Source organism: Syngnathus floridae, chromosome 1 (assembly GCF_059516105.1).
Source record: "Syngnathus floridae isolate MCC-2025c chromosome 1, RoL_Sflo_1.0, whole genome shotgun sequence".
NCBI lineage: Eukaryota > Metazoa > Chordata > Actinopteri > Syngnathiformes > Syngnathidae > Syngnathus > Syngnathus floridae.
This window is the reverse complement of record NC_142413.1, coordinates 8,286,625-8,311,845: the sequence shown is the minus strand read 5'-3', so window position 1 is coordinate 8,311,845 and position 25,221 is coordinate 8,286,625. Positions and strand designations below refer to the sequence as shown.

The 25,221-nt window shown below is 42.1% G+C and overlaps 2 protein-coding genes and 1 long non-coding RNA gene across 5 annotated transcripts; 2 read left to right on the top strand and 1 right to left on the bottom strand.

The window, feature by feature from the left end:
- Positions 1–45: 45 nt before the first annotated feature.
- On the top strand, positions 46–9,505 carry nxf1a (nuclear RNA export factor 1a). 3 transcript variants are annotated; one of them, XM_088381337.1, is made up of 23 exons: positions 46–203; positions 375–462; positions 976–1,026; positions 1,873–2,101; positions 2,280–2,412; positions 2,499–2,582; positions 2,702–2,806; positions 3,220–3,300; positions 3,687–3,756; positions 3,923–4,011; positions 4,110–4,217; positions 4,294–4,403; positions 7,007–7,043; positions 7,365–7,433; positions 7,562–7,617; positions 7,701–7,808; positions 7,990–8,048; positions 8,140–8,255; positions 8,322–8,364; positions 8,479–8,557; positions 8,825–9,007; positions 9,084–9,144; positions 9,222–9,505. In XM_088381337.1, exons 1-23 carry the CDS (start codon positions 177–179, stop codon positions 9,258–9,260), a joined length of 2,025 nt encoding a protein of 674 aa, XP_088237463.1. In that variant the 5' UTR covers positions 46–176; the 3' UTR covers positions 9,261–9,505. The 3 variants fall into 3 exon arrangements, with proteins under 3 accessions (XP_088237463.1, XP_088237469.1, XP_088237479.1); XM_088381343.1 differs by lacking the exon at positions 976–1,026; XM_088381353.1 differs by lacking the exons at positions 46–203; positions 375–462; positions 976–1,026 and adding an exon at positions 652–907.
- A 660-nt stretch (positions 9,506–10,165) lies between these two features.
- LOC148403881 (uncharacterized) lies at positions 10,166–24,535 on the top strand. Its single transcript, XM_088360736.1, has 18 exons — positions 10,166–10,402; positions 12,025–12,204; positions 12,516–12,712; positions 12,776–12,879; positions 13,051–13,112; positions 13,224–13,461; positions 14,043–14,236; positions 14,526–14,651; positions 14,893–15,021; positions 16,356–16,478; positions 16,963–17,098; positions 17,688–18,964; positions 19,188–19,520; positions 20,290–20,534; positions 20,807–20,867; positions 21,668–22,139; positions 22,937–23,061; positions 23,539–24,535. The coding sequence occupies exons 2-17, from the start codon at positions 12,043–12,045 to the stop codon at positions 23,053–23,055; spliced, it is 3,978 nt and encodes a 1,325-aa protein (XP_088216862.1). The 5' UTR covers positions 10,166–10,402; positions 12,025–12,042; the 3' UTR covers positions 23,056–23,061; positions 23,539–24,535.
- LOC148403882 (uncharacterized) lies at positions 13,149–16,465 on the bottom strand. Its single transcript, XR_015854332.1, has 3 exons — positions 16,222–16,465; positions 15,769–15,874; positions 13,149–13,425 (listed from the first exon to the last, which is right to left on the bottom strand). It is a non-coding gene; the product is annotated as an uncharacterized LOC148403882 (long non-coding RNA).
- Positions 24,536–25,221: the final 686 nt, after the last annotated feature.

The window sequence follows — 25,221 nt, the reverse complement described above, 5'->3', positions numbered from 1 at the left end:
TTATTTGGGTGTAACTCAATAACGGTGACGTCACAGGTTGGCGCCATTTGGAATATCGCGGAAACTGAAAAGTGGGACGACGTGAGTAAGATGAATGTGAGCAGTGGTTAAACGACTCTGTCGTTATTCTGTCGTTTCGTCGCGTCACAAACACCAGAAGAAATACATACACAAATATGTGGACAACGGTGAAAAGGTTCACGGTGAGTGCACAATTATGTACAACTAACAGAATGGGACAGGTGCGGAAGGATAGCTAAAGCTAAATTCGCGAAACGAAGCCGCGCCTTATCAAGAGAAAGTGTTTGCCCATCTAAGAATGCTCTTTTAGAAACGATAATTTTGCTCTTTATTTTTATTAATTGACAATGTAGGTAAACCAGACAGGTACATTTGTACCGTACATGGACACGCAGTGGAAACGTGTGCCCAACCTGCAGGTCACACGAGCGCTGCACGAAAGTAAGTTGATTTCGACCATTGAACGTTCATCAATTTGGATATATATGCTTGGATGCGATTTATTAGATGATTTTTATCATTAATATAATATTAGTTATTTTGCACTGAAAGTGAACCTTTGCGATTTGTTGTCTAAGGCGCATGCTCAAACGTGGTATGACGTTACCCTGTCATAACGTAACCCGGAAGCTGAAAGTGTACACATCCGCCATTTTAATGTCCACCACGGTCGTCGAAGCTAACTAGGCTACAATAAGGCGTTAGCGTGGCAACGGCCAGCGGTACCCGTTTTTCTTTGTTGTAGTGCCCTTGTTATATTTGAAGATAACTTAATCTACTCGCATTACCAGTCATCCTTATAAACACAGTGGGGCACCTCGGCTGTTTTGGGTAATTATTTACGAACGCTCTCTCAAGAAGATGGCGGAAGGCGCCCATTACTTTGGTAAGTAATGTGTTTCAGTACATCGTTAATCTTTCTCCTCTTTCCTTTCTGGTGCATTGTTTATTCAGGCTCTATGCTGTCAAGGGAGGTTAGATGCACTGGTTACATGACTCCAGGAGGTAAACCTTTTCCTACTCGGCCCCTCTTTTCTCCACTTGCTTTAATGGACCATATTATGTAATCACGGTTTGAAAGAGCGATCTCTATAGGAGAGTACTCGTTCCGCCCTGTCTCTCAGTCATACTGACTTTGTTAGATACATATTTGCTTACTGTGTAGATTCACATGTAAACCTGGGTGTCAAGCTCGAGGCCAGCTACATCATTTTACGTGGCCCAAAGCTAATCGAGTGCGTCTACTTCCTGTTTCTCATTAAAATCTGTTCCAAAATTGCAACTTTGTCAAATCTTTGAACAATATATTTATTCAAGTGTCAAGCTCATTTTTATCAAAGGTCGCTTCGTATTTAGTGTGTAATGGCCTGTTATATATTGATCCTTCTATCCATTTTTAAACTCCTTATTCACCAGAGCCACAGGCCCACTGAAACTGGTTCCAGCTTTGAGCAAGAGGCAGGGTACAATCTGGACTTGTCTCCAGTCAATTATTCATAATGAAAAATACAGATTACTGTATAAATAGTTTTAAATTCAGATACCCAGGCAAGTGGCTGGTTCAACTGTAACAAAAATAATGAAAATTTGTTACAAGATCCTAACTTTATTACATCAAAAGATACTTTGCTATTTGTTTAGCAATGAGTATTCAGTAAACACCCATTATGACTGGGGGCCTTTTTTTTCTCTTTTTTTTTTCAGCTTTGTTTTAAATGTTTGCTTCTTAAAATATTTTAAAATTGGCTAAGGTAATTTCTCAGTTTGCTGTATTTTCCCCTTAAATGATATGTATGGTTTTGATTAAAAATATAAAGTTGAATCAGTACACCTTATGTATTTATTTTTCAGAGCATGACGACCGCACTGGACAGAGCAATCGCAACCGTAAAGGCAGAAGTTCCAATAAAGGTCGTGCTTACGAACGCTTCCGTAGAGACCGCCAACGTGGCGGCCATGGTGGTGGCGGCGGTAATGGAGGAGGCTTTGGGGGTCCAGGACCACGCTCCAGACTTGAAGACACTGATGGAGATGTGACAATGAATGACAGCAGTCAAGACAATAGCAGTCAGAACAGATTGTGAGTATTGCATAGTTTTAACTTATTTGCTGTGTAGTTTAAAAGGCAATCCATATAGCTATTATAAAATATCACTCTTATTTGTCAGTGGAAAGACAACACTTTGGATTGTAAAATGCACCCTTGTTCAAACTAATAAGTTTTGTCCTTTGTATTTATTTAATTATTGTATCTCTAGCACGCCTTACGGAAGGCCCTTTCGAAAAGACGGCCGAGACAGGCGACAAGGCAAAGGGGGAGGTGGCAGAGGAGGCTTTAGAGGAGACAGAGGCGGTGGAGGGCGAAACCGTGCCACCTGGTTCAAAGTGACCGTGTGTATCCCATTCGTTACTACATCATCTGCACAATTCCTTTACTCTATTAATTTTCATATCTCTTACAATGGTGTTTTTCCTAGATTCCTCATGGGAAAAAATATGAAAAGAAATGGTTATTGACTGCGCTTCAGAACATCTGCTCTGTAACTTACACACCTGTTCAGGTGAGGCGCAGCATCTTTATGTTGAACACTTTTTTAACAATACAACAATCACTGATGTAATGCAGAAAGTTCTTTTATTTTGAAGTTGTTTTTCACTGCATTACACTTTGCTATTCCAGTACCATGTTGACCATAACAAAGCCCATTTCTATTTGGACGATGCCGCCGCAGCCAACGCTCTGCATAAATGCTCTCATAAAATCACCGACACAGACGGCTACAAGGTGTGTAAGTTAACTTAATTCCTTTAAAGCAGTGGTTCTTAACCTGGGTTCGATCGAACCCTAGGGGTTTGGTGAGTCGGCTTCAGGGGTTCGGCAGAGCTGGTTTGCTCCCACTTTGAGGTCTCAATGTGTAAAGGGGGGCACTATTGTAAAGTTTGAAAATTATCTGGCGTTTCCATTCTTGAGTCTAGTTTTGTTTTAGCCAAAACAATCCAGCTGGTTTATTTTAATGCATGACGTCGTGTTGGGAGCGGATATGACGTCAAGTCATTGACTGGGCCGCCACCACTGCTTTTGAGTAATGCGCGAGACTGCCTGCTTATGGCTTTAAATCGCTGTACCACAAATAATGTGCATTTAACAAATGTTAATTGGGCCTCTTGTTTACGGATGTGACGTTTTTTCCTCTTAAGGTGGAAGTGCACGTCAATCGTAGCAATCCACCCAACTTCCTCCTGTCTGACCTCAAACCAGAAGATATCGAACATTTGAGGGTAAGTTAAAAATAATTTAGAAATCCTGTTACGTCTTTGAATGAGGAATTGAATATAACTCCTCTTTGATCCACCTAAAAACATGTTGTCTCAGTACTATGGATCCACTTAAACCATACCTATACCCTCTGGAAAATAACAGTGTTTATAAAGCCTCAGTTGTTGCTTCCCAGTTCTGTGGCATCTGACCTTTGACATTGTATTGCTCTTATTCCATCTTTCTGAAAGCTTAGGCTGATAAAGTGGTATTTATGTTATTGTATTGTAGCATTTAGTTCAGCGTGTTGGGACGCCCACCATAGTTTGCTACTAGTCTCTGAGCATCTGTGCTAAGAAGTCATTTTTAAAAATAATTAATTTGTAATCTTTATTGTATTCTAAAACAGCAGTGTATGGCAAAACGTTTTGATGGCTCACAGCAAGCTCTGGATTTGAACAACATCCGGACAGACCCTGGTTAGTACGCATTCTCAATACTTTAGCTGCACCATTGGTATATTCAACTGTGTAATTGTGTACTGTGAATTTTTGTTTTTGCACTAAACAAACTGTTGCGGTCAGAAGTAGCTAAGCATTTATTGTCATCTTGTCTGAACCGTGGGATCACATTTTCCTGTGACAGACCTGGTGTCCCAGAATGTTGAAGTCATCTTGAATAGGAAGACAAATATGGAAGCAGTCATCAAGATTATTGAAGAGAATATTCCAGAGGTATGGTGAAAGATGCTTATAATGAATATAGAATACAATCCCCGCCGCAACACATGCGCTTTTCTGATTTTTATACCAATCTGTTTGTCTATTGCTAGCTGACCAGCTTGAACCTGAGCAACAACCGTCTCCATAAACTGGATGACCTTAGTGAGTTGACTACAAAAGTGCCTAATTTGAAGAGCCTCAACCTTTCCCACAATGAGGTGAGTGTGGAAATAATAACCATTCATCAACACAGTTGTAGGTTTTCACACCAACCATTATACTGTCGTTGTTTAGCTGAAGTTAGACCGAGATCTGGACAAAGTCAAAGGCCTGAAGCTGGTTGAGCTGTGGCTGGTCAGGAACCCGTTGTGTGATCTCTTCAAGGACCAGGCTTCATACATCAGGTGAGTTGACCGTTAAGATCTGTTGTTGTGCAGGGAACACACGAGTAATAATATCTATGCCAGATCAGTATGTCCAGAGGTGCGCGTGTGCAAAAACAAAAGAAGCCTTTGTCTTAATTAGACAATGTTTGGTACCTCAGCAGGGAAGGATATGGATGATATATTGAGCAGAGCCAAGTGATTCCGTTAATTTCTGTTTGTGTGTTTCCATCTAATTTCTTTGCAGGATCTCATTTGGTTCCAGATTTACTGTTTAATCACTTCGGTTATATTTTTCTTCCCCAGATATAGGCTGGCGTTCAACGTTTTCTCCTTCAGCTACAGATATTTTGCTTGCTGTCCTTGATGTCGTCTCAATTTGGGAAGCTGTCTTTTCTTTTCCAACTATGCCTGTGGGGAAATACTTTGGCAAGCTCTGTTCTATAATTCTCAGTGCTGCTGTGCCCAGCTCTCCCACTGCTGAAATCCCCTGCAGCTATCCATCCCATAAACAGCAGCAAAACACCAATATACCATAGGTTAGTAGTCCTAGAATAGACAGAGGGTCCGGTAATCCTATGGAGTGCTGTGACAAAATGGCAAGGATCCTGAGCAGCGCTCCAACGACTTTATAGTGGTTGTGTATACAAGAGTGTGGCATAAAGAATGGCCTAACTTGCGTATGGATGAAGTAACAAAAGTGCACACAGCCAGTGACGCCCCCTTCCACTGCTAACACCCTTGCCCACTCGGCTTCCCGTATCAGGCGGGTATGGAAGGCTGGATAGCCAATGACGGGTAAGATCCCACCTCCGAAACTTTGGGACAACCTAAGGCAGGCACAGTCACGATTACCCAGCCTCAGTCCTGGCGTGCGCGGCCTCACGCCACCAGTGGAGGAGCGGGACTGGACAGGAGAAGCCGATGGGCGGAGGGGGACGCACGTTTGTCAATGAGCGGTGATGCGCCAACCAGCTGGCCCACCGAAATGGATGAATTTGCTTGAAAAAGCTTCTGGTGGAGACATTCTCAACTGATGTTTTACCTGGCCACAAGAAGAAAAACACTCCTCCTTCCATGCTGCTGGTGACTGTGACCAGAGCAAAACAAAAAGTCCAATCCTGCATGGCAGGATATCTCTAGTCTGATCTCAATGGCTTTGGCATTAGACAGTGATCTCAATGGCTTTGGCATTAGACATTTCAAAGTCAATGATGGATTTTTTTTCTATTTTAAGATTGCCGAGTATAGTACTTATTTGCCTTAGCAGTTACTAACGGATGAGCAGTGGGGGGCAGCTGGGCCCAGCTTACACTGAAATTGTCATCTTTTCAACTTTTCTCTTACGGATACTCTCAGAGCGACAAGCCTCCTCTTCTGACTTCTGCTTTCTTCACACTTTTACTTATAGGTTTTTGTCAAGCACATTGGTTTGTCTCTTTTTTATTTCTTCATCGTCAGCTACCATAAGATGTCACAAAAAGCTTTTGTTTTACTACTACAGAAGGAAGACGTGTGCAGATTTCCACTGCAGTTTTGGCTCTGTGGCTTGAGTCTGTGTATGCGTGTGTGTGTGTGTCTGTGTATGTGCTTCTAGAAAAGTGTGGTTGTTTCTTCCCCATGTCCGTATTGGGGGAGAGGGTGAGTACGCCTGCGGGTAAGTGCACATGGAGATGGTGAACAGTGTCGCTGCATGGTCTTAAAGGAAATAATTGTTTGCTGGGTTATATTGTGGGAATTTTCAGCATCTCCGCACAACATGATGACATAAAATGGGTTATTTAGACGTGTATGGAAGAAAAATTATTATAAAAGTACAAAAACAAGTCAAGAAGTGTGGGTTCAGAAAGACTCCACATCATCTCTCTGCTTCTCTGACTCTGTATCATGACAGGAATCTTGATTTGCCCTAAATACCTTAAGAGCAGAAAACATGGCTTCTCACCTGAAGTCGAACACTCAACATTCATTCGCAAAGCACCTTGCAATCTTAATATGTTGTAGGGCGAACCTTAAGGTTTGCTTTTCAACAGCATTGAATGACAGCTTTTTATAAGTCTTCCATTCATAACTCCTGTGTAAGAAGACAAATGTGACGTGTTTAATGTGGTCAGTTTTTCATTAATAGTACTTTATTTTATTTTTATTACCGCCAATCCTGTTAAGTATCATGGATCTCACGTGAGACAGAACCTCTCCTGCCTGACATGACGGTCTATAGTAGTCTACATGGACAACTACTTGCATTCGCTTTTGTTCTGTTGCATAATTTTAGATCATCCATTTCAATTAACCTACCAAGCAAGTTTGGAGGAATGTGGGAGGGTACCAGCGTACATGGGAAAAAGCCTGCACACGCATGGAGTAAATATGCAAAATCTACACACAAAGGCCTGAGCCAAGATCCAAACCGTAGAGTTCCGCCTTTTAAATTATTTTGTTACCAGCAGTATTTCTGCAGAACAGACATTGTAGCAGTTTAAACTTGAGATGTTGGAGGCACACGGTGATGTCAAATAGACTAATAGGAGGCTGCTTGCGATCGGCAGCAAACACAATGTATTGTTATTGTTCCCTTTATGGTGATGATCTAATGCTCTTTGGGTTTCTTGTTCCCATGCCAGTGCTGTGCGGCAGAGGTTCCCCCGTCTACTTAAACTCGTGAGTCTATTTTTTTATTTATATTGTAATCTCTACTAACAGCGTTGACCTAATTTATTTGTGCTGGGGATATTCGTCGGTGCCTTGAGATGTGATGAGTGAATTAATGACATTGCTGTTTACATCAATGGGAAATGTGATTTAAGATACAAGTATTTTTGAGTTACTAAAGTGGTCACGGAACAAATTAAACTTATGTCTCAAGCTACCACTTAAACTTATGTCTCAAGCTACCACTGCAGATTGGGGGAAAATGGGAGTCGTATCACATCTGTAAAATATAAATTGAATGCTTATCAGATTTTTGTGTGCTTTTTCTAGGATGGTAATGACCTTCCTCCGCCCATCGGATTTGACGTGGAAACACCCACCACCATCCCCCCTTGCAAGGTAACTACTTTTGTTTAGCGCAAAATAGTTGGGCATTTGGTTTAGATTGCCCAAGGAAAAGCTAATACGCTGAATCACTTGACGATTGAAAGTCTGACCACTGCATGCATATTCATTTGGTAATCCAGGGAAGCTATTTCGGCTCAGATGAAATCAAGGGCCTCATCCTTCGATTCTTGCAACAGTGAGTTTTTGTCGCAAAAATCTAAAAACATCGAGACCTGGGCGCAACAATGCTCTAACTTGTCTATCATGCAATTTTGTCAGGTACTACAGTATATATGACTCTGGGAACAGACAGCCTCTCCTGGATGCTTACCATGACGGTGCATCGTTGTCCATCACAACACCTTTTTCCAACCAAAACCCTTCCAGGTAAAATGGCAAAATCCCCCAAAAAAATGTCATTTGTTGTCCTTCTTGCTTGAAGCAATTAAGTGTTCCAGCCGCTTTGTCTGCCATTGACCATCGGCAGTTCGGTTACAATTAGTTCTGATACGTTGTCGTGTTGAGTTTACAGTTTTCCACGCAAACCCACAATTTTATTTGTTGTTAGGTCAAGTCTGGGAGAGTACCACAAAGACACTCGAAACCTGAAACGGATCAGAGACTCGAGTAAGTAATGAGACTTTAGCGATAGCATTGTCATTTTGGCGAGTAATGCCATGCCATGTTCTCATTCTGTGTAACTCTGTATCTCTTACAGCGATCCGCTTCAGACTGCTGAAGCACACGCGTCTCAATGTGGTGGCTTTCATTAATGAGCTACCCAAAACTCAGCATGACATCGCCTCTTTCACTATTGATGTAAATACCTACACGGTGAGTACCCTGTCAAGGCGTACCCTTGTTATATATTTGTTTTAACGGCTGTCTGTTTCTCAACAGAACACACTCCTGTCATTCACCGTCAGCGGAGTCTTCAAAGAGGGTGACTGTCATATTTGTTTATCTTCTCAAATGTCTTATTTTGATGGACGGACGGACTACTGATGTAATGTCTGCATTTTAATAAATATATGATTTTTTTGTTTGTTTGTATTAGTTGCTGTCAATGGAAAATCCAGAGACTCTACAATGGCCTTCTCTCGAGTTTTTATCACAGTCCCTGCAGGAAATTCTGGGTAATTAATCCTCTGTCCTCCTTAATTTTCAAAATAAAACCAACAGAAGTTAAATCAATCACGTAGCTTTGCCTTAATTAAAAAAAACATCTTCGGCTTAACTGAATACACCAAACAAGGCAAAACAACATTGAAAGTCTAACGAATAAGAACTTCTAAACCTTGTCCGCATTCATGGTATCTCCAGTAATTTTAATGGATAAAGGTGATTTGAAATACAACTGTAGTTGAATGAACACTGACAATGAAGCCAAATGCGTCTTACAGCCTGTGCATAGTCAACGACCAGCTCTTCATCCGAATGGCCACAACAGAAGAGATTCGAAAGGCTTTTGTGGCACCTGCTCCAACGCCATCTTCCAGCCCGGTGCCCACTCTTACTGCACATCAGCAGGAGATGCTCACAGCCTTCTCGCAGACATCAGGCATGAACCTGGAATGGTCCCAAAAGTCAGTCTTTTCCTAAATCTGCAAGGGTTTCTTTGATGCTTTATTCAAGCATCTGAACAAGCATTTTTTATTGCAGGTGTTTACAAGACAATGAATGGGACTTTAACAAAGCAGCGCAAATCTTCACACAGTTACAGGTAATTTATTTTTTAACGATCTGCATTTGGTACCATTTCCCGTTTGATGACACTAAGATATTTTTATGTCTTTCCAGGCGGAAGGAAAAATCCCTGATGTTGCATTCATCAAATAAGCTATTGATTCATACCTCTTGTAAGAAGAAAAATAGATGCATCGTTTTGTTTGATAATGTCTTATTTTGTTGGATAAGTATTGTCACAGAAAATGGTTGAGTAACAGTACAAGTTCTGTAGGTGTGGTTTTGTTTTAGCAGCCAAAGTTGTCCCCAACTAATAGGACTTTTGAAGATTTTTGTTCTATGGATTCTGTATAGATTTTTTTTTTTAATTGTAATAAAAACATTTTGCCAGTTTTTGATACGGTCCTCATGTTTTATATTTGATATACTAGCTAATGAAATTCTTAAGGTATGTACTTCTCAAATGTAATGTTTTGCTCTTATCCAGTCTGAAAATGTCATTGTTCTTGATGTCTGTAGTCAGGCTTGTTTGTTTTATATATCACCCATCATTAGGACATGCCTGTTAATCTAGATCGAGGATAAGGGGCAACAGGTTGGTGCAGCTAGGTTTGTGGGTCAGTGTTACAGCACAGGAAGGACAGGTCTATTTGTGATCTATGGCCCTATGACTGCTTCCATGACATTCAGATTCATACATGATAGAAAGAGATACTAATGTATTAGAATAGCTAAAGCTACAGTATTCTTAAAAATAACCCCCAAACTATCCCATTAAGGCAGTATTTTGTAACCTTTATTGGGCCGCATTAGATACATATCACGCCACAGCAAAAAAAGTACATATGATGAAATGTTAATTTATTCATCACCGGCATCGACACAAAGCAGTGTTAGATTGTGTATCTTAACTAATTTTCAAATACAGAAACATTTTGCCACCTGTTGACCCTAGCAGTCACGAAACACTTCTACATTTGCCCACTAGAGGCCAGCAAAGCTTTCGCGTAATTGAGAACCTCCCTAAAAAGGACTGTCCTATACGTCACTAAGCCACGCCCTGCCTCGTGCCACAACCTCTCTGGCTGCTATTGTTGGCTTGTCAGCTGCACGCGACGCGCAACTCATCCATCTGTTACCTCTTTTTCTTGGGAAGGAAAACAATACTAGACAAACGGACGTTATCAACCATCAATTTGGACTCGAAAGCTGGGAATTTGTTTCTACGGCAGAACGCGACGAGGCGTGAAGCTGCCCGCCGGTTGGCGCCCTATGGTCAACTACAAAAGTGTATGGTAAGTAGCTTCTTTTATGTGTGCTTGTTTTTAGCACACAACAGCTCGTACGCCATTGTCACACAATTGACAGATTGCCAGTGGTTAAAATGTTGATTTATTCTTGGCTATTAATGGTAGACGGTAACGACGAATGGCCGTCACTCAGCTTGTTTTGTCACCCAGATCGTCGCTTACTAAAACCAGTGATCATCAGATCAGATGCTGAGTTGAAATAAAGATCAATGTCCAGCCGCTCATCTCTGCCTACGCCGCTCACTCAAACGCACACGTACACAGGGTGCGACAAAGTAGATCACTTACTTGAATTAACTTGTGTTCGAGGATAGAGGTTATTATGATACATGAAATTAAGTGTACAAGTCATGGATGAAATTTATTGTTGTGAAAGGAAAGGCGATGGAAGGAAAGAAAGAAAATGACTCGAGGAAGGCCAAAAAAAATGTAGCGAGAAAAAAATAGATAAAGCGTGAAGGAAAGGAAGTGGCCTAATCCAACAGGTGGAGAAGAGTTGTTTAAAAGCAAACATGAGATGGACAGATGATAGAGGGATTTCTGTAAGGAAAGATGCTCAAGGAAGGATGCATCATAAATGAATGACAGCAAAAGGGAAGGGGAGAGCATCATAAAAAAGGAACGAAAAACTGATGAGAGGGAAGCAAAGAATGAACGGGAAGGAGGTAGGAAAGTTGAAAGGGCATAAAGAGGTTTGATGAATAAAGGAAAGGAAAGTGAGAATGGACAAAGAAATGAGGGAAGGAAAGGAGTGGAGAGGAAGGACTAATGTAAAAATGGAGAAAGGAAAATAGCAAGGTAGGGTATGAAGGAAGCACATTTTTAATGTGATTGCCTCTTATTCAAACAGACAATATACAGATTGGAAAGCCCATCTGTTGGGCATTAGAAGCTAAGAACCTGGGTTTGAGTCCCGCTGTTGACAAAACGATATTGCAAAGAGTTGTGGGGAGACATGCTCAGGAACTACTAGGGGGTCTTCCCCCCACCACCAAATCCAATTTAGGGCCTCCTTCTCTTGTGTTGAGTGCACAGAAATCCCCTTTTCAGGATTAATAAACAAACCCAGTGCAGTCTAAATCCAATTATTATCAGATGCATTGTTCCAGTCTGCATCAATGGAAAGATTTGATCATCGAAGATCATCCTGCCGGAGTATTGCGAGCAATGTCAAACATGTTGAAAAATGTTTGACTTATTTTCAACTCCGAGGACCTCAAGTGTTTTGAAACATCGAGTCACAGCTGCCCCACTGGTGACAACCCAGCAGTGTCTTCCTTGGTGATCAGTTCCATAACAACATAACACACACGTCGGTCGGGAGGCAAAATGGGAAGAATTCACTGTCATGACTCAGGCAACCACTGGCGGTTTATTCTGGTGTTCCTGCTTCTGTGTCACTCGCTGTCTTCAACTCTAACAGCTGACTTCAGGACTCTGGGGATGAGCTAATTCCTGGTCCTTTTTAGGGTGGGACAACAGTAAACAGTGTAGTCAGTGGTTCTCAAAATGGGGTTGCGGAATGATTGATTACGTGGTTTTGCTTGGACTTAATAGACAGTTGTGCATAGTATATGCGAGGCTAAAAAGTATTGTTCTTTCATCAGGCCTAAGCAACGAGAGCAATGAGCTGGGCCGAGGAGGACTGGACGGCAGGCCTGTCGGGACGGGTTCTGCAAAAGGTGAAGGAGCTGCAGGCCCACCAGGAGCGGTTGTCCAGAGAGAACAAGCAGAAACAGCTGCAACTGGACAACATCCACCTTAGCCATGACAAACAAACTGTTAAGGTACAAGGCAAGCCGCCATTGTCAGAATGTGGTTGGTATACAAGGGCTCTTCCTAGTGGTGTGTGAAAGAATTTCTAAATTAAATGCAAATAAATTTGAATCATGAAATTCGAGATTATTATTCGATTAGCATTCTATTCATCACAAATCCTGTTTTGGAAGAGAGAAGTGGACATTTTTTAGTGATAGTGCAATTCTTTTCACAAGCCATACATTTGAAGAATGCCCAGGGCGTCCTCGGTCTTCAAATGGAATTTGGATGTTGATGTTATCACACGTTCGCACCCTTCATCATCTCTTTTGGTCCCTAGTACGAGGAGATGCGTGGGGAGCTCCATGCGGTGCGCAGGGAGCTCCAGAGTGTCCGGGAGGAAACTCAAGTGGCCTTGAACGGCGAGCAACGCCTCACCCAGGAGCTTCAGACCAAGCAAGCCCAAGTCTGCTTTTTGGAGGGGCAGCTGGATGCCGCCCGGACCGTTAACAACAAACTCACCCAGCAAATTAAAAGGTGCAGCATAAGCGGGTCTGACTACAACTGCTTTCATTGATAATCATGCACTGCTCCTTGCAGACTGGAGGCAGAACTAGAGAAGCTACAGAATGGCAGTAGGTCAATGGACAGCACCCCTTTCTCCACGCCCTGCTGGAGTGCAAGCTCGCCATGGGAACACCACGGTATGCCCCTGAAACTGATCCCGAGTTATAAGTCAAATCTCAGAGGACCCCTTCTTTCTCAGGCCCCTCCTCCCTATGGACTGTGATGTCTTTCCTCTTCCGTCTTGAGACTACTCTGTTGATTTCATTTCTATCGAGCTCTGTTCCAAATGCTGCGTTTTTGTCTTACAGGGAGCCGCAAGGACGAGAGGATGGTGCAGAATGAGGAAATGCAGAGCTCCCCATACATTCGTGTAAGTACAAGGATGACATACATTAGATATTGTGGATATGCTTCAAATGTTGGGAGGATTTACTTTGTCGGCAAATGTTCTCTTTGCAATCTGTGCCGCATGTTTCATCAGCGGCTCCAGTTCCCTGACACCCCGTCTACTTCGTTGCCGCGGCTACACAAGACCACACCACGCAGCCACCCATCCGACCCTTTTTCCACTCCCTTGGCTGCGTTTCCGTGGGAGCGGGACGACCCCAAGCCAGCGGCCAGGCGAGCATCTCCGTCATCTCCCCAGACGCCAGTTGCTGACCACCAGTCAAAGCGGGAGGTGCCTGAGAGGGAGAAAGACCTCAGTACACAAGCAGACAGTGAGTGTGGAAGAGTATTCTCTCAAATGTTTGCAAGACACACAAAGATACAAGCGATCCAGTTTCTGAGTTTCGATTGTGAGGTTACAATAAAAACAGCTGCATAGAAATTTTAGCTGCAAGAAAACTTCCATTTGACATTTTGTCTTGGCCGCAGAGCACTACATGCTACCTTCCTGTATTGTGCGTTTCTCTGCACACTTAAGTGCTGTTGCAGTGTTTACCTAGGGCGCGCACACAAGTAAGATAAAATCTACCGCATGTTTTCTCAGGTCAGAAACAGCTCCCCGTTCCACGTCATGCCAGGAATGTCGCGTGACTGTTACACCTGACTGATAAACTGATTCCAGAGGTTGTGCTAAAGAACTCTTGATACCTGTGTACTGTACGTGGGACTTAAGAGTAGCTCATTCCCCAGGCCAACACACATAAATTGTGCGTTAAAATGCACACAGCGGACGCCTGAGTTGACTTGATATTTTTCGAAGTGATGAAGTGAGGACATTTTAATTAGCCAGTACTGTACACTAATAAACAAAAGTAATGTATGCCTGTAATCGGCATCTTTCTCCATCCTCCAGTGTCTTTGTCACAAATGAGGCATCATGTAGCGTCTCTGGAGCAAGAGCTGAGCGAAAAGACGGAGACGTTGAAATCACTTCAGGATGAAGTGGCGCTGGGCAAGAAAAAGATGGCCGCCACCGAGCTCAGCCTGCAGAGAGCGCACAACGAACTCAGCGGTGCACACACGAGAATTGCTCAGGAGACCGAACGGGTAACAGCACTTGTTCTACGAGGAACTGCTAGTTGTGGTTCGACTACTCTGTTTAGTTTATCTTTTCATTTGTTCAGTCCATTGAGTCCAGGAATATTTTCCTGTCCACGTTTGTCCAAAAATTGAAATACATTTGGTTGGTAAAAACCTGTCCCATTCGGTGCTGTAAAACAATCCAGATAATTTGCAACCTAATAGTATTGTTTATAGTATCTTGTCAAAGTTGTTTTTTGTTTGACTCTGCAATCAGTCGCTGGACTCAAGGATGGGTACTTTGCATCCCTTTCAGGCGTCGGCAGTTGAGCAGAGGCTCAAGCAGCTTCAAGAGGAGCTCAAGTGTCAGCGGCAGAATGCTGATAGCAGCCGACTGCAGCACCAACAGCGCACCAAGGAGCTGGACAAGCAACATCAAAGGGTGAGGGGGGTGGCAAATACATTGTCATTGTATTTTCACGCGGGGGTGTCCAAGGTCCAGCCTGTACTTAAAATAATACTTGAACTCTCTGACAATTCTGTCGGAAAGCATAATATACACAACTCGTAAATTTTAGAATGAAAGTTCTCCTAAAATGCATTCAAAACTTTCGAGGTGAGCTTAATCGGATGAGTTTCTGCCCTTCCGTGACCCTTCCTCGCGTTTGTTTGTTTGCATGTAGGACCTTCTGGAGCTTCAGAAGGAGAAACAGTGCATGGAGAAACAGCATCAACAGGAAGTGAATAAACTCAACCAAGAGCTGCAGCAGGCCAGGACGCTTCACAACGCCCTGCAGGCCCAAGCTGACAAGGTGAGCCCAGTTAGTCGTAACGCCTCAAACACACGGGTTCCTGCATCAGCAGCTGATTGTCAGTTGTTGTTTTCTGCTTATCTTTCTCCACACTCGTGCCTTCTCTCCCTTTCACGCCTCCCCATCTATCCGTGCCAAAGGTCAATAAACTTATCTCGCGTCGTCACCCATGCTTGCGTCTTTCCTTTGTACTCGCTCTCACGTTTTGCTCGCTCTCCTTCTCCGTTTTCCTTCCACCTTCCCTAATCGCCGCTTGTTCCTTTTGCTCTTCTCACGGTTTCTTCTCCCCAGTGGAAAGGTTGAGCGACAAAGGTAAAGTAAAGGCGCAGAGAAGCATTGTGTGTGGCAGCGTGACATCAAAGTGGTTGGAGGTGTGAAAGCATGCAAGAATGGAGATGCGAGATGAGCAGATTGCATGAGCAATGTTGTGATTTTCCTTGTTACACATATCGTCACTGTCGAGCGCAAACCTCATATGTCCCAATATGGACAAATGATGCTGCTGTTTTCTCTCATTCTACGCAACATTGGGCTTTTTGTCTCATTGGTGGTAGTCTGTGAGTACAGAGTTTGATGTACCATTTCAATGAATGACAACATAAGAAATCGATGCAAATTTCAACCGTAAGTCAGCTATTGAACATGATGTGGGGGTGGTGTTGTGTCGTTAGGATTCACGTGCAGTATAACGCCAACTTGAACCATGCAGTGTTTGGTTACGCAGGCAAGATGCTGCTTTTCAATTACCTGATAAGTACTCGTTTTGAAGAAGTGAGGATTTGCCCGACAGCGACGATGTAAAGGAATGCTGAGTGCGGCTTAAACTAACATCAGTGTCAAGGGCAAGATGAGTCTGTGGATGAAAAGAATCTTTAGGCGTAATTAATCCTACGCTAATGTTGTTGCCGTCGTAACTGATGTGGCTGCATGTATGTGATCTGATTCATTTTAATGCGTTTTTAAGTTTTGTTTGATCAAAATTTGGAAAGCAGGAAATAAATACACCTTTTGCGTCGCTTTCAAATATTGCCACGAATCATGACTAAATGTTGTTGATTCATCCTACAACAACATGCGCATAAAATATTGATGTATTTGACGCAATCAAAACACCACAATTGGTTTGCTTTCAATTTTCATCATATTCAGTTCCAGTCTCTGATCTCTGTTTGATCTCATGCTTTTGTTCTTGCGCCTCACCTGGCCTCCTCGGTTTTGTCGACGCAAGCCACTCATTCTTCTTCTCAATGAAGCTTTTTTTCTCGTCGTGTCCACCTTTTCGACTTTGTTGTTGGTATTCAAGTACACAATGCCCGATTTCCCCCCCATCTCAGCTGTCTCAGCAGAAACAAACCCTGGAGAAAGAATTGGAGTCTCTAAAGGAGAAAGTCAAATTCACAGAGGCACAGCTGCAGGAGAGTCAGAAAAAGGAGACACAAATACAAGCAAAACTGAAGGTAAAAGACAATAACACTCATTCAAACTACTCGGCGTGCATCAATTATGCATTATATAGACAGCAAGAACTTTGTGAATTTTTAAACCTCGTCTTAATGTACCATTAGCGCGTCCCAGAGATGCATTAAGTGCGCATTAAAAAAAAATAAAAGCAGCCAATCGTGTGCTCTGTTTAAGTTTTATTTACGATAACATTTGCTAATGGTTTCTCCACCGCCAAAAGAAATGGTTGAATTTTATCGTCATTTTTCTCGTCAGGCATTAAACATCCTCAAATGACTCGTAAGTAAATAAAAAGGACATGTCAAAATAAAACGGTGTTGTGCAACAGTTGACTGCATTTTGTTTCCCTTAGTTGTGTGATAATGAGAATAAAACAATGTGCACTCAAACGACATGTTAAAATCGAAATTTTGAGGAAAGACGAGAGCTCAGCTTTGTTGCTTATAGGCTTTAATTTTCTTCCTTTGGATTTGCCCTTAGGGGGTGATGCTTGATGCTGAGTGTGTAGCAGTGAGTCTGGAGCAGAGCAAGAAGAGAGAGCGAGCGCTGGAGGAAGAGGCGGGCAGGCTGGCAGAGGAGAAAGTGGATGCCCTTCGCCTTCTCAAAGAACTACAAGGTGCACCAAGTACACATACTGTACACAAGAGTCAAAGGATTTTCCTTTCATCAGGATCGTAAGGGATTCTAGTTTTATCTGTACGCCTTATTCCACTCACTCAATCCTTTAAATTATTTTTTTTTTTATCAAGTTATTTAGGTTAAATTGTAGTTTTAGGCATGATAAATACATAATGTTGCAAACAATAAAAATTCTGCCACCTGCTGGTCAATAGTATACTAGGTGCACTCACACAAAAAATGCACTCTCCTCTCTGTTTGACTACTTGAGGGAGAAGACTGCTTTATTCCTTTAATCCTAAATTAAATTTTATTGAATTTGATTTAATTATAAAAAAAGAATATATGTTTAACTGCAAGTCACAGAGTGAATCTATTTCAAACTAAAATATTACATATAACAAAAAATGAATTATTTATTTGCAATGAAGCTCAATCAAAACAGTAAATGACTAAAATTAAATATATTTGATGTTTTTATCAATTTCACATACAGTGTAGCTTAATTTTATTCATTAGATGTCCTTACTCATTAATTATAAGCTAAAATAAATCACTTATTTTCCATGATTTCTTTTCCACTTTAGAACAAAAAGCTTCACCCCTCCCAGATTGCACACCGCTTGTCCTGGCTTGTGCCATTGGACAGAGCTCCTCATCCCAACCCTCCTCTCGTCACACTCGGTCGTCTGCGTACACCAAAAGGCCTGCCACCCTCCGAGCTGAGCCGAGTGGAGTGAAACAAGAGGAAGAGGTCCAGCAAAGGGCAGAGATTTCCGTTTCGTACCCGCCTGACCGAGAGCCCGGAGAAGGCATTGATTCTGAGCACATCATTGCAGACACCGAATGTTCCTGTCGAGGAGTAAACTATGAGGAGAAGGAGTCCTCTTCATCTAGCAATGCCCCCGCCGAGGGGGAGAAAGACACAATCGTTCGCGAAACTCTGAAGTCTGAACAAACGGTTTGCACGGACGACCTTCAGAGGGAGAACGCCTCGCTGCGTTCGGAGCTGGGCGACATGCGCGAAGCGCTCCAGAAGCAATTGGACGACCTTGAAGTTCAGCGGTGTGCCGAAGTGGAGACCAGGACGCGTTTGAAACAGCTTAGCCGTAAACACGCCAGCCAGGGTGCCGAGAGGGAGGAGCAGGACAAGCAATGGAAGGCTCAGTTGGAAAGGGAGAAGAGCGAGAATGATAGGTTGAGGAAGACTTTGGCGGCTTTGGAGGAAAGAGAGGAACGAGACGGGACGACACAGGCACGAGAGGACCGAGAGGCGGAAATGATGCAGCTTAACCTCCAGCTGAAGCAGCAGCTTGGGGAAGTGAAAGTCCAACTGGCTTTAGAACGAGAAGGGCGAGAGCGAGAGAACAAGGAGCTGACTCAAATCGCTGCCGCTGAGAGAGAAGCAAACAAACAACTCATTGTCAGACAGGAAGAACTTACAGCTCAGCTTGCTGAGCTGAAGAGCGGCAAAGATGAAGAATCTCTATGTGATGCGAAAGTGGTAGCCAGCAGCCCACTGACTTACATGACTCTCCTCAGTGACGGACTCGACTCCAACAACAGCGTCTCGGATAACCAAGTGCCATCACCGGAGCAGTACGCCCACTTCTGCCAATCGACCAATCGGCTCAACACGCCGGCCTCCCAGAACACAACGATGGCGCCGCAACACTCACAGCTGTCATATGAGGGACAAACTGGGCAAATTGAGTTGGAAGACACCTCTTCAGATCATCTCCGCAAGGACGAGTCAGAGTCCTCCGACCTTACAGAGGAGATTGAACGACTGAGGCAAGAAAATGCACAGGAGACGGAACGTGCTAAGCAGCTACAAATTAAACTGACTGTCCTTCAAAACCAGGTAAAGGAAAACATTCTCACATATGACATCTAGCAACAATTCACCTCCAGCCGTATAAAGTGCCTCGGATCTGCCCAGATGTTCTTGTAGACCTTTTACTTTTTAAATAGTTAAAAGGGTTTGAATCAGTACTTCTACTTGAAAGTCTATGTATTATTGTACCTGCTCATACTTTTCCCACCACAGTTTTGTAACAGCTACTTTCTTTTTGTTCCCTACTCAGCTGACCAGTCAGACCAAGCAGCTGACCTTGGGCTTCGAGAAGCAGAGCCAGTACATCTCAGGACTTCTCACTGAACTACAGGAGAAGGACGGTGCCCTCCTCAGCCAGGGGGAAGAACTGCGACGCTGCATTCAAGAACTGGACGCACTCAAGGATGAGGGAATGGGAAGAAAATTGGGAAAAATTTCCATGGTGGAGAATTGCATCCTCACACACACAAGCAACTTGGTCGCAAAGAAAGACGTCCTGCCGACTGCACTCAGTGTGTCGCATGACATCACCTCAGAGATAGGACAAAGTCATGATGAGATCATCAACCATCTGCAGACACAGGTATCTGTCTATAGCTTGAGGATGAAGAGACCTTAAAAAAATTCTGGATATTGTTGAACTTAAACCATCTCTTTCAATGGTTTTTTTTTTCCATAAAGAAACACTCGAGAATATTCAACAATACTTTCAAATTAAGACTTGCAATTATTACCAGGCAAGTCCATCACTTCCAGCAAGTGTGCACCAGAACACAGAAATGCAATGTAGTTGTTAGTAATGTAAAGGTTAATAATAATAATAATAATAATAATAATAATAATAATAATAATGAATTGTGGGTAATAGTAAGAAATTGTGGAGTAAATTAACCTTAAATTCAGAATTTTAAATCGTAACCACTCTTTAAATTAAAAAGAAGAAATTTCCACTCGAATGCTAACTTTTCTGGTCCTCGTTTTTATATGATTTCTAAGTGAATTTTGATATTGTAGATATGATCGTAGAGATCCTAGCTATGTAGAATTAGCAGATTTTTTAAAAATCAAACCTGATGTAGAAATTATCAATATAACTTAACTGTAGAGATTTATATCAACCTCCCGAAAAAGCCAAGGATTTAGTTATTTATTCGGTTGTGAATAAAACCCATTATTTAACATATGAAGCACATTGGTCTTGTGGGAGGGCTTGATTTCACAAGCATTGCTTCTATTCTTTCATTTTTAACACATATTTTTGTCGTTGTAAATCACTCCGAGGCTTCGTACTGATGTGGGCTCACCTAAACAGAAGTGACCATTGAGTGCAATGCCCTTCCCTCCCTCTCCAGGTGGTGGCGCTGCAGAAGGAGCTAGAGGAACTCACCGAGGTAGCCCGGCAGCAGGCTGAGGAGTTGTCCATTTGGAAGTTGGCTTCTCAACCCTCTTCCACGTTGGATCATGTCCTTCCCAGCCAATATGAAACGCCAACACAGCGCAGCGCCAAGGACCATAGTGCAGCGTTGGTCATCAGAGAGGATGAGGTGTTTCTCTCTTGCGTCTCCAACAGGCTGCAAGGTCACATGCTCTGCAACAGGTACGACATATAGGGCGCCGCTCAAAAACAAAAGATGGATTTATTTTTTTATTTTGTTCATCTTCTGGGGGCTGTAACTGAATTTGATGCTACTGAAGCCTCGGTCCTACTGCAGCCTGCATAAGATAATGAGATAAAATAGCATGCCATATCAGATAGAAAACGGAGACATCTAGATTAGATTATGCAAGTATACCTAATTGAGTGTTTACATATCTTGTGATAGTTCAGCTTTTGAAATCAAATGTCAAATTTTGTGTTTATATTTGAAGCGTGCACCAGAACAACATGCAATTGATGAGCATCCTGCAGGCCCCAGCTGACATGAACACGGTAAGCTTCACTCACCTGCAAACATCCTGACTCTGCTTGTGTTATTCACTTTTTAGACTTCTTATAATTACAATGACTTGGGGTGATTATTTGAAGGCCTTTTACCTGTTAGAATAATTTATGCTGTAAATTCCCAAGGTTCTCAAAAGACCTGTTATAATAGTACAGGTCGTTTAGTAATGGTAGGTAACATTTTTAAACATTAAAACAAAATAATTTACGATTAAAATTAAGTTGCTCACTAAAAGAAAAGACAAAATGTTTGACAATTCTCATTCTAAATCTCAGTTGAAATAAAAAAATAACTAAATAAAAATTCAATAAATTACAGGATCAAAATGTGAGTGTTAATTTTTTAATCTGGTCCATTAAGTATTTACCAAGACTAATTTAGCTCAATTAAAACATATTAGTTCATTGTCTAATTGTGATTCAAGTGTCTCCTAAAAGAATTAATACTGTAAAAGCAATACTGTAAATATATTGGAAAAATGTACACACTTTAGTATTTATTTGATTATTTCAATCATTAATTATAAGTGAAAACAGTGCAAAGTAAGAGAATAGTTTTATTATAACTATTTTACATGTATCTCATTAAGTAACTGGTTTATTGTAAATAATGAAATAAAAATATTAAACAATTTAGTAGTTAAACATGTTATGGGGACAGCTGTTGTGAAAGCGCTATACAACTGAAGTTGATTTAAAATTTGTTTTTGTAGAAGACTGTCATTCATCTTGCCCGAATCTTCAAAAAATCAAGGTGCTTTGATTGCTAGCATTTTCTTGTGATTTAGCCGTCAGATAAGGACACCCAGCTGTCAGGACCAAATCGGAGCCCACACAAGTTTTCCGACCAAGAAACGGGCCAGGACCACGTCAGCAAAGTTCCCGCACAAACTTCAGATGGCAGCTGGACGGCGAGCAAACACTTGAGCGCAAGCACCAACTGCTCGGCCACAAGTGTCAGCACTCAAACTGAGCATCTACGCTCGGGTGCCACCGAGGCGCTACCTGAGCACCACTGCGCGCATACGCAGACAGTCACTGAGAAAAAGGATTCAGATGACGTTTCACCCCACCGACCACAAGCCGCGCCATCTGCGGGCAGAGAGACGGGAGACAAAATGCTCTTTTCCACTTCCTTCCCCATCCCGGCCGACCCAGTGCGTCTGGCTGAACGGATACGACGAAACAGGATGCAGCTGTCTGCCGCTTTTGACGACACCGAATATGAACCCTACGGTCTCCCGGAAGTTGTCATGAAAGGTACTTTATGGCTATTAATAATCTGTAGCTGACAGGGGGGAAAAAAAACAAAAAAAAAACAGGCACCACGGCGGTAGAGTGGTTCACAAGCCTGCCTCGCAGTCCTGAAGTTCGGGTTCGAATTGGACAGCCCAGTTTCCTCCCACAGTCCAAAAACAACACTCAAAATGACTGCCTCAAGTGTAACAAAAAGTGAAAATCCGTGACTAATCTCCTGAAAAGGCTACCTGTCGATGCCTCAAGCAAAGCATTACATTTTGTCATAATGAGGCTACTTAACTCATTTGAACATAGCAAACAGAGCCCAACCTTATCACAGCATGGCAGCAAGGCACTACTTTTGTCTAAATTAAGCCCCTTATCTCGTGCCCTGACACCAAAATGCCAAAAAATGAATACTTTGTCCCAATGAAGCTCCTAAATTCACATCATAGGGTAGCAAAGCACTTCTTTTGTCTAAATGTCGCCTTTCAAATCATTTCAACATTGAGTCACAAGAATACAGCACAGCACTACTTTTAATCTAAATGAAGTTCTTCCACTCACTTCAATTTGGTTTACTGTTCATCACCATATTTTATACTTACCCCAATGTGGCAGAACATGGTGGCAAAGCACACTTTTGTCTGAATTAGTCTCCTTGACATATACAACAGCACAATATGCAACGAATCACTTTTCTGACTTTATCTAGGGCAGTATGGAGAATAGATGGATGGGATGAAGGGAAAGAGAAATTTCACCACCTTTTCTTCTCCTCATCTCGAGTGTATTTATGTCTTGTTTGAATCCTGCAGGTTTTGCAGATATCCCCACTGGGGCCTCGTGCCCCTACATTGTGAGGCGGGGCTTGTTAGGGACCGCTGTTGTGCCCGTCAATCAGAAGGAGGCCATCCCGGAGGACGAGACGGATTGATCACAGGTATTCTACTTTTCAGGTGGAAGGAAATAATATTCTCCCAGAACAAAACCATTTACTGTACATTTCACGATAAGAACAAAAGACCTTCCAAACTTTTTTTTTTTGAAGAGCACAAAGAATTTATGCCTCCAACTCTCACTGCAAATGTCAGCATGTGTTGCTACTCTCGCTCATGATCAAATAGAACTTGCTTAAAGGTTTTTCAGTAGCGTTACATCAATGGCTTTTTTTTTTTTCTTCACTAGCCTGCTTTTGGCAGTTATGTGTTAACGTAAAGCTAACAGAAAAGTCATGTCGTTTTGGTTGATGCATAACGTTGAGTTCTTTGGGGTGTTTTGGTTGTTGTTGTTTTTTACAGTAAACTGGGAGTGACAGATTATGGCGCTACCACTATATAGTGCTAGTACCTCCAAAAAACAAATGGCTGACCAACGCCTCATACCTCGAATAATTATGTAAAAAAATAATGATTTTCAGAGCCGTTGCATGGTCACATGTCCATTGGGGTGGTGGAAATGATCCCCAGTGATGGACGCACAGCGTGGTGGGCTTGAACACACACACATATACACCTTCGCTTTGTACCTGATGCTTTGCTCATTGTTACTTTTGGCCACCCAAAAAAACCCAGAGAGACTATTTAGGCTTCACTAATTTCATGAACTTGTGGTGTGAAGACACAGTGAAGCAGAGGCTTGTTTTTTTTTTGTTTTTTTTTTTGTTTTTGTTTTTTACAAACGATAACTTTTGTTTTTTTTTCTTCAAGGTCAAAGGGTCCGGTTGTAAAATGTGACATTTGTGCTGTTTATTTTCACATGTAGCTTATTTATAGACACTTGAATGTGTTTTAGTGAAGGGCAGGTGTTTAGGTAAACGCCTTTTGTGAAAGTATAACGTCTGTGTAGGAGGTTAGCTATGTTTTTAAACACGTCTTCTTGTGGACAGTGTGTATGTGTGTGTGTGTGTGGGGGGGGGGGATAGTCAAGAGCCAGTCAACGGCTAACCTGCTTTCCGCTCCATGTATGGTTATGTACACCAAGCCAGCGTGCCTCTGGCGCTTTTCTTTCGATGCACTTGTCGGTCCGACCTGTTGTTCCAGAAAGCCAACTCTGTGTTTTATTAGCACGAGCTGCTCCATATAATCAGATATGTCGTGTTGGAACCTGGAAGACTTTAAATTTTGTCCAAGTTTAGTGTGCTCGCCTTTAAGACCTGACCATTTAGATGCTGCTGCTGTGGTTTCAGTTTAAAGAAAGGATTTTGTTTGTAAAGGTGGATTGCACTGTTACTGCATTGACTTTGTCATGTCGATGCATGCACACACGGGTAGACACGTTTCCCCTTCACCTATACATATGTGTGATGCGTTGCTTTTTTTTTTGTCAGTGAGCAAGGTATCTGTTTGTTTATCTTGTTCACTCCCTATGTGAATATACTGCAAATTAAAAGTTTCAGTATGTGATTGCTGAACTCATTCCTTGTAGTCGCAATTTCTCTGACTTTTGTTAGATTCAATGCGGCGTCCTGTGAATTTGTGAATTTATTGTCGTTTGGCCTTAGCATTTTCCAAACCGCGGACATTTTTTGCATGCATTTGTCGAAGATAGTTTGTTTTGCAATGTATATATTTTATAAACAAATTTTAAATAAATACACAGGTATCAATCACAAACGCATCATTTGCTTGTCAGAATGGCACTTGCAATACACTTACTGCTCCACTAGGTAGTGCAACTATGCTCCAATTGCGAATTATGCATAAAAAAAGCAAAAGCAAAAAGGCCGAGACATAAGCATGTTAGTGAAAAATTGAATAAACAATAAATTCTGCGGTAATCAAAATGTAGCATAATGTTGTTAACAACTTGAGCATCATAAAAAATTAGATCAGGGGCACTTTAGAAATACAAAAAAAATGCATATTGTGATATTTTCTTTTTCTTTTTTAATGGTACATTTTTTGTTATTCTATTCTTCATGTTCTGGATCCATTTATTAATGGCCAGAGTGATTTTTTTTTTTAATCTTGAACCACTCATTTCATAAAACTCAAATATCATAAAAGCTGTAGGGGATGGTAAATCTTGTCCAACTGCAACCACGTAAAGTTAATGTTTTATCCCTTTTTGTCCCTGCTGCCTTCAAGCGCCTCCCATGAGA

Excerpts from the sequence above, each read along its gene's own strand:
- nxf1a (XM_088381337.1), top strand. The coding sequence starts at position 177 with ATGTGGACAACGGTGAAAAGGTTCACG. Across the intron at positions 8,256-8,321 it reads TTGATGTAAATACCTACACG|AACACACTCCTGTCATTCAC; the intron begins GTGAGTACCCTG and ends GTTTCTCAACAG. Across the intron at positions 9,008-9,083 it reads AACCTGGAATGGTCCCAAAA|GTGTTTACAAGACAATGAAT; the intron begins GTCAGTCTTTTC and ends TTTTTATTGCAG.
- LOC148403881 (XM_088360736.1), top strand. The coding sequence starts at position 12,043 with ATGAGCTGGGCCGAGGAGGACTGGACGGCAGGCCTGTCGGGACGGGTT. Across the intron at positions 14,652-14,892 it reads TGGACAAGCAACATCAAAGG|GACCTTCTGGAGCTTCAGAA; the intron begins GTGAGGGGGGTG and ends GTTTGCATGTAG. Across the intron at positions 16,479-16,962 it reads AAATACAAGCAAAACTGAAG|GGGGTGATGCTTGATGCTGA; the intron begins GTAAAAGACAAT and ends ATTTGCCCTTAG.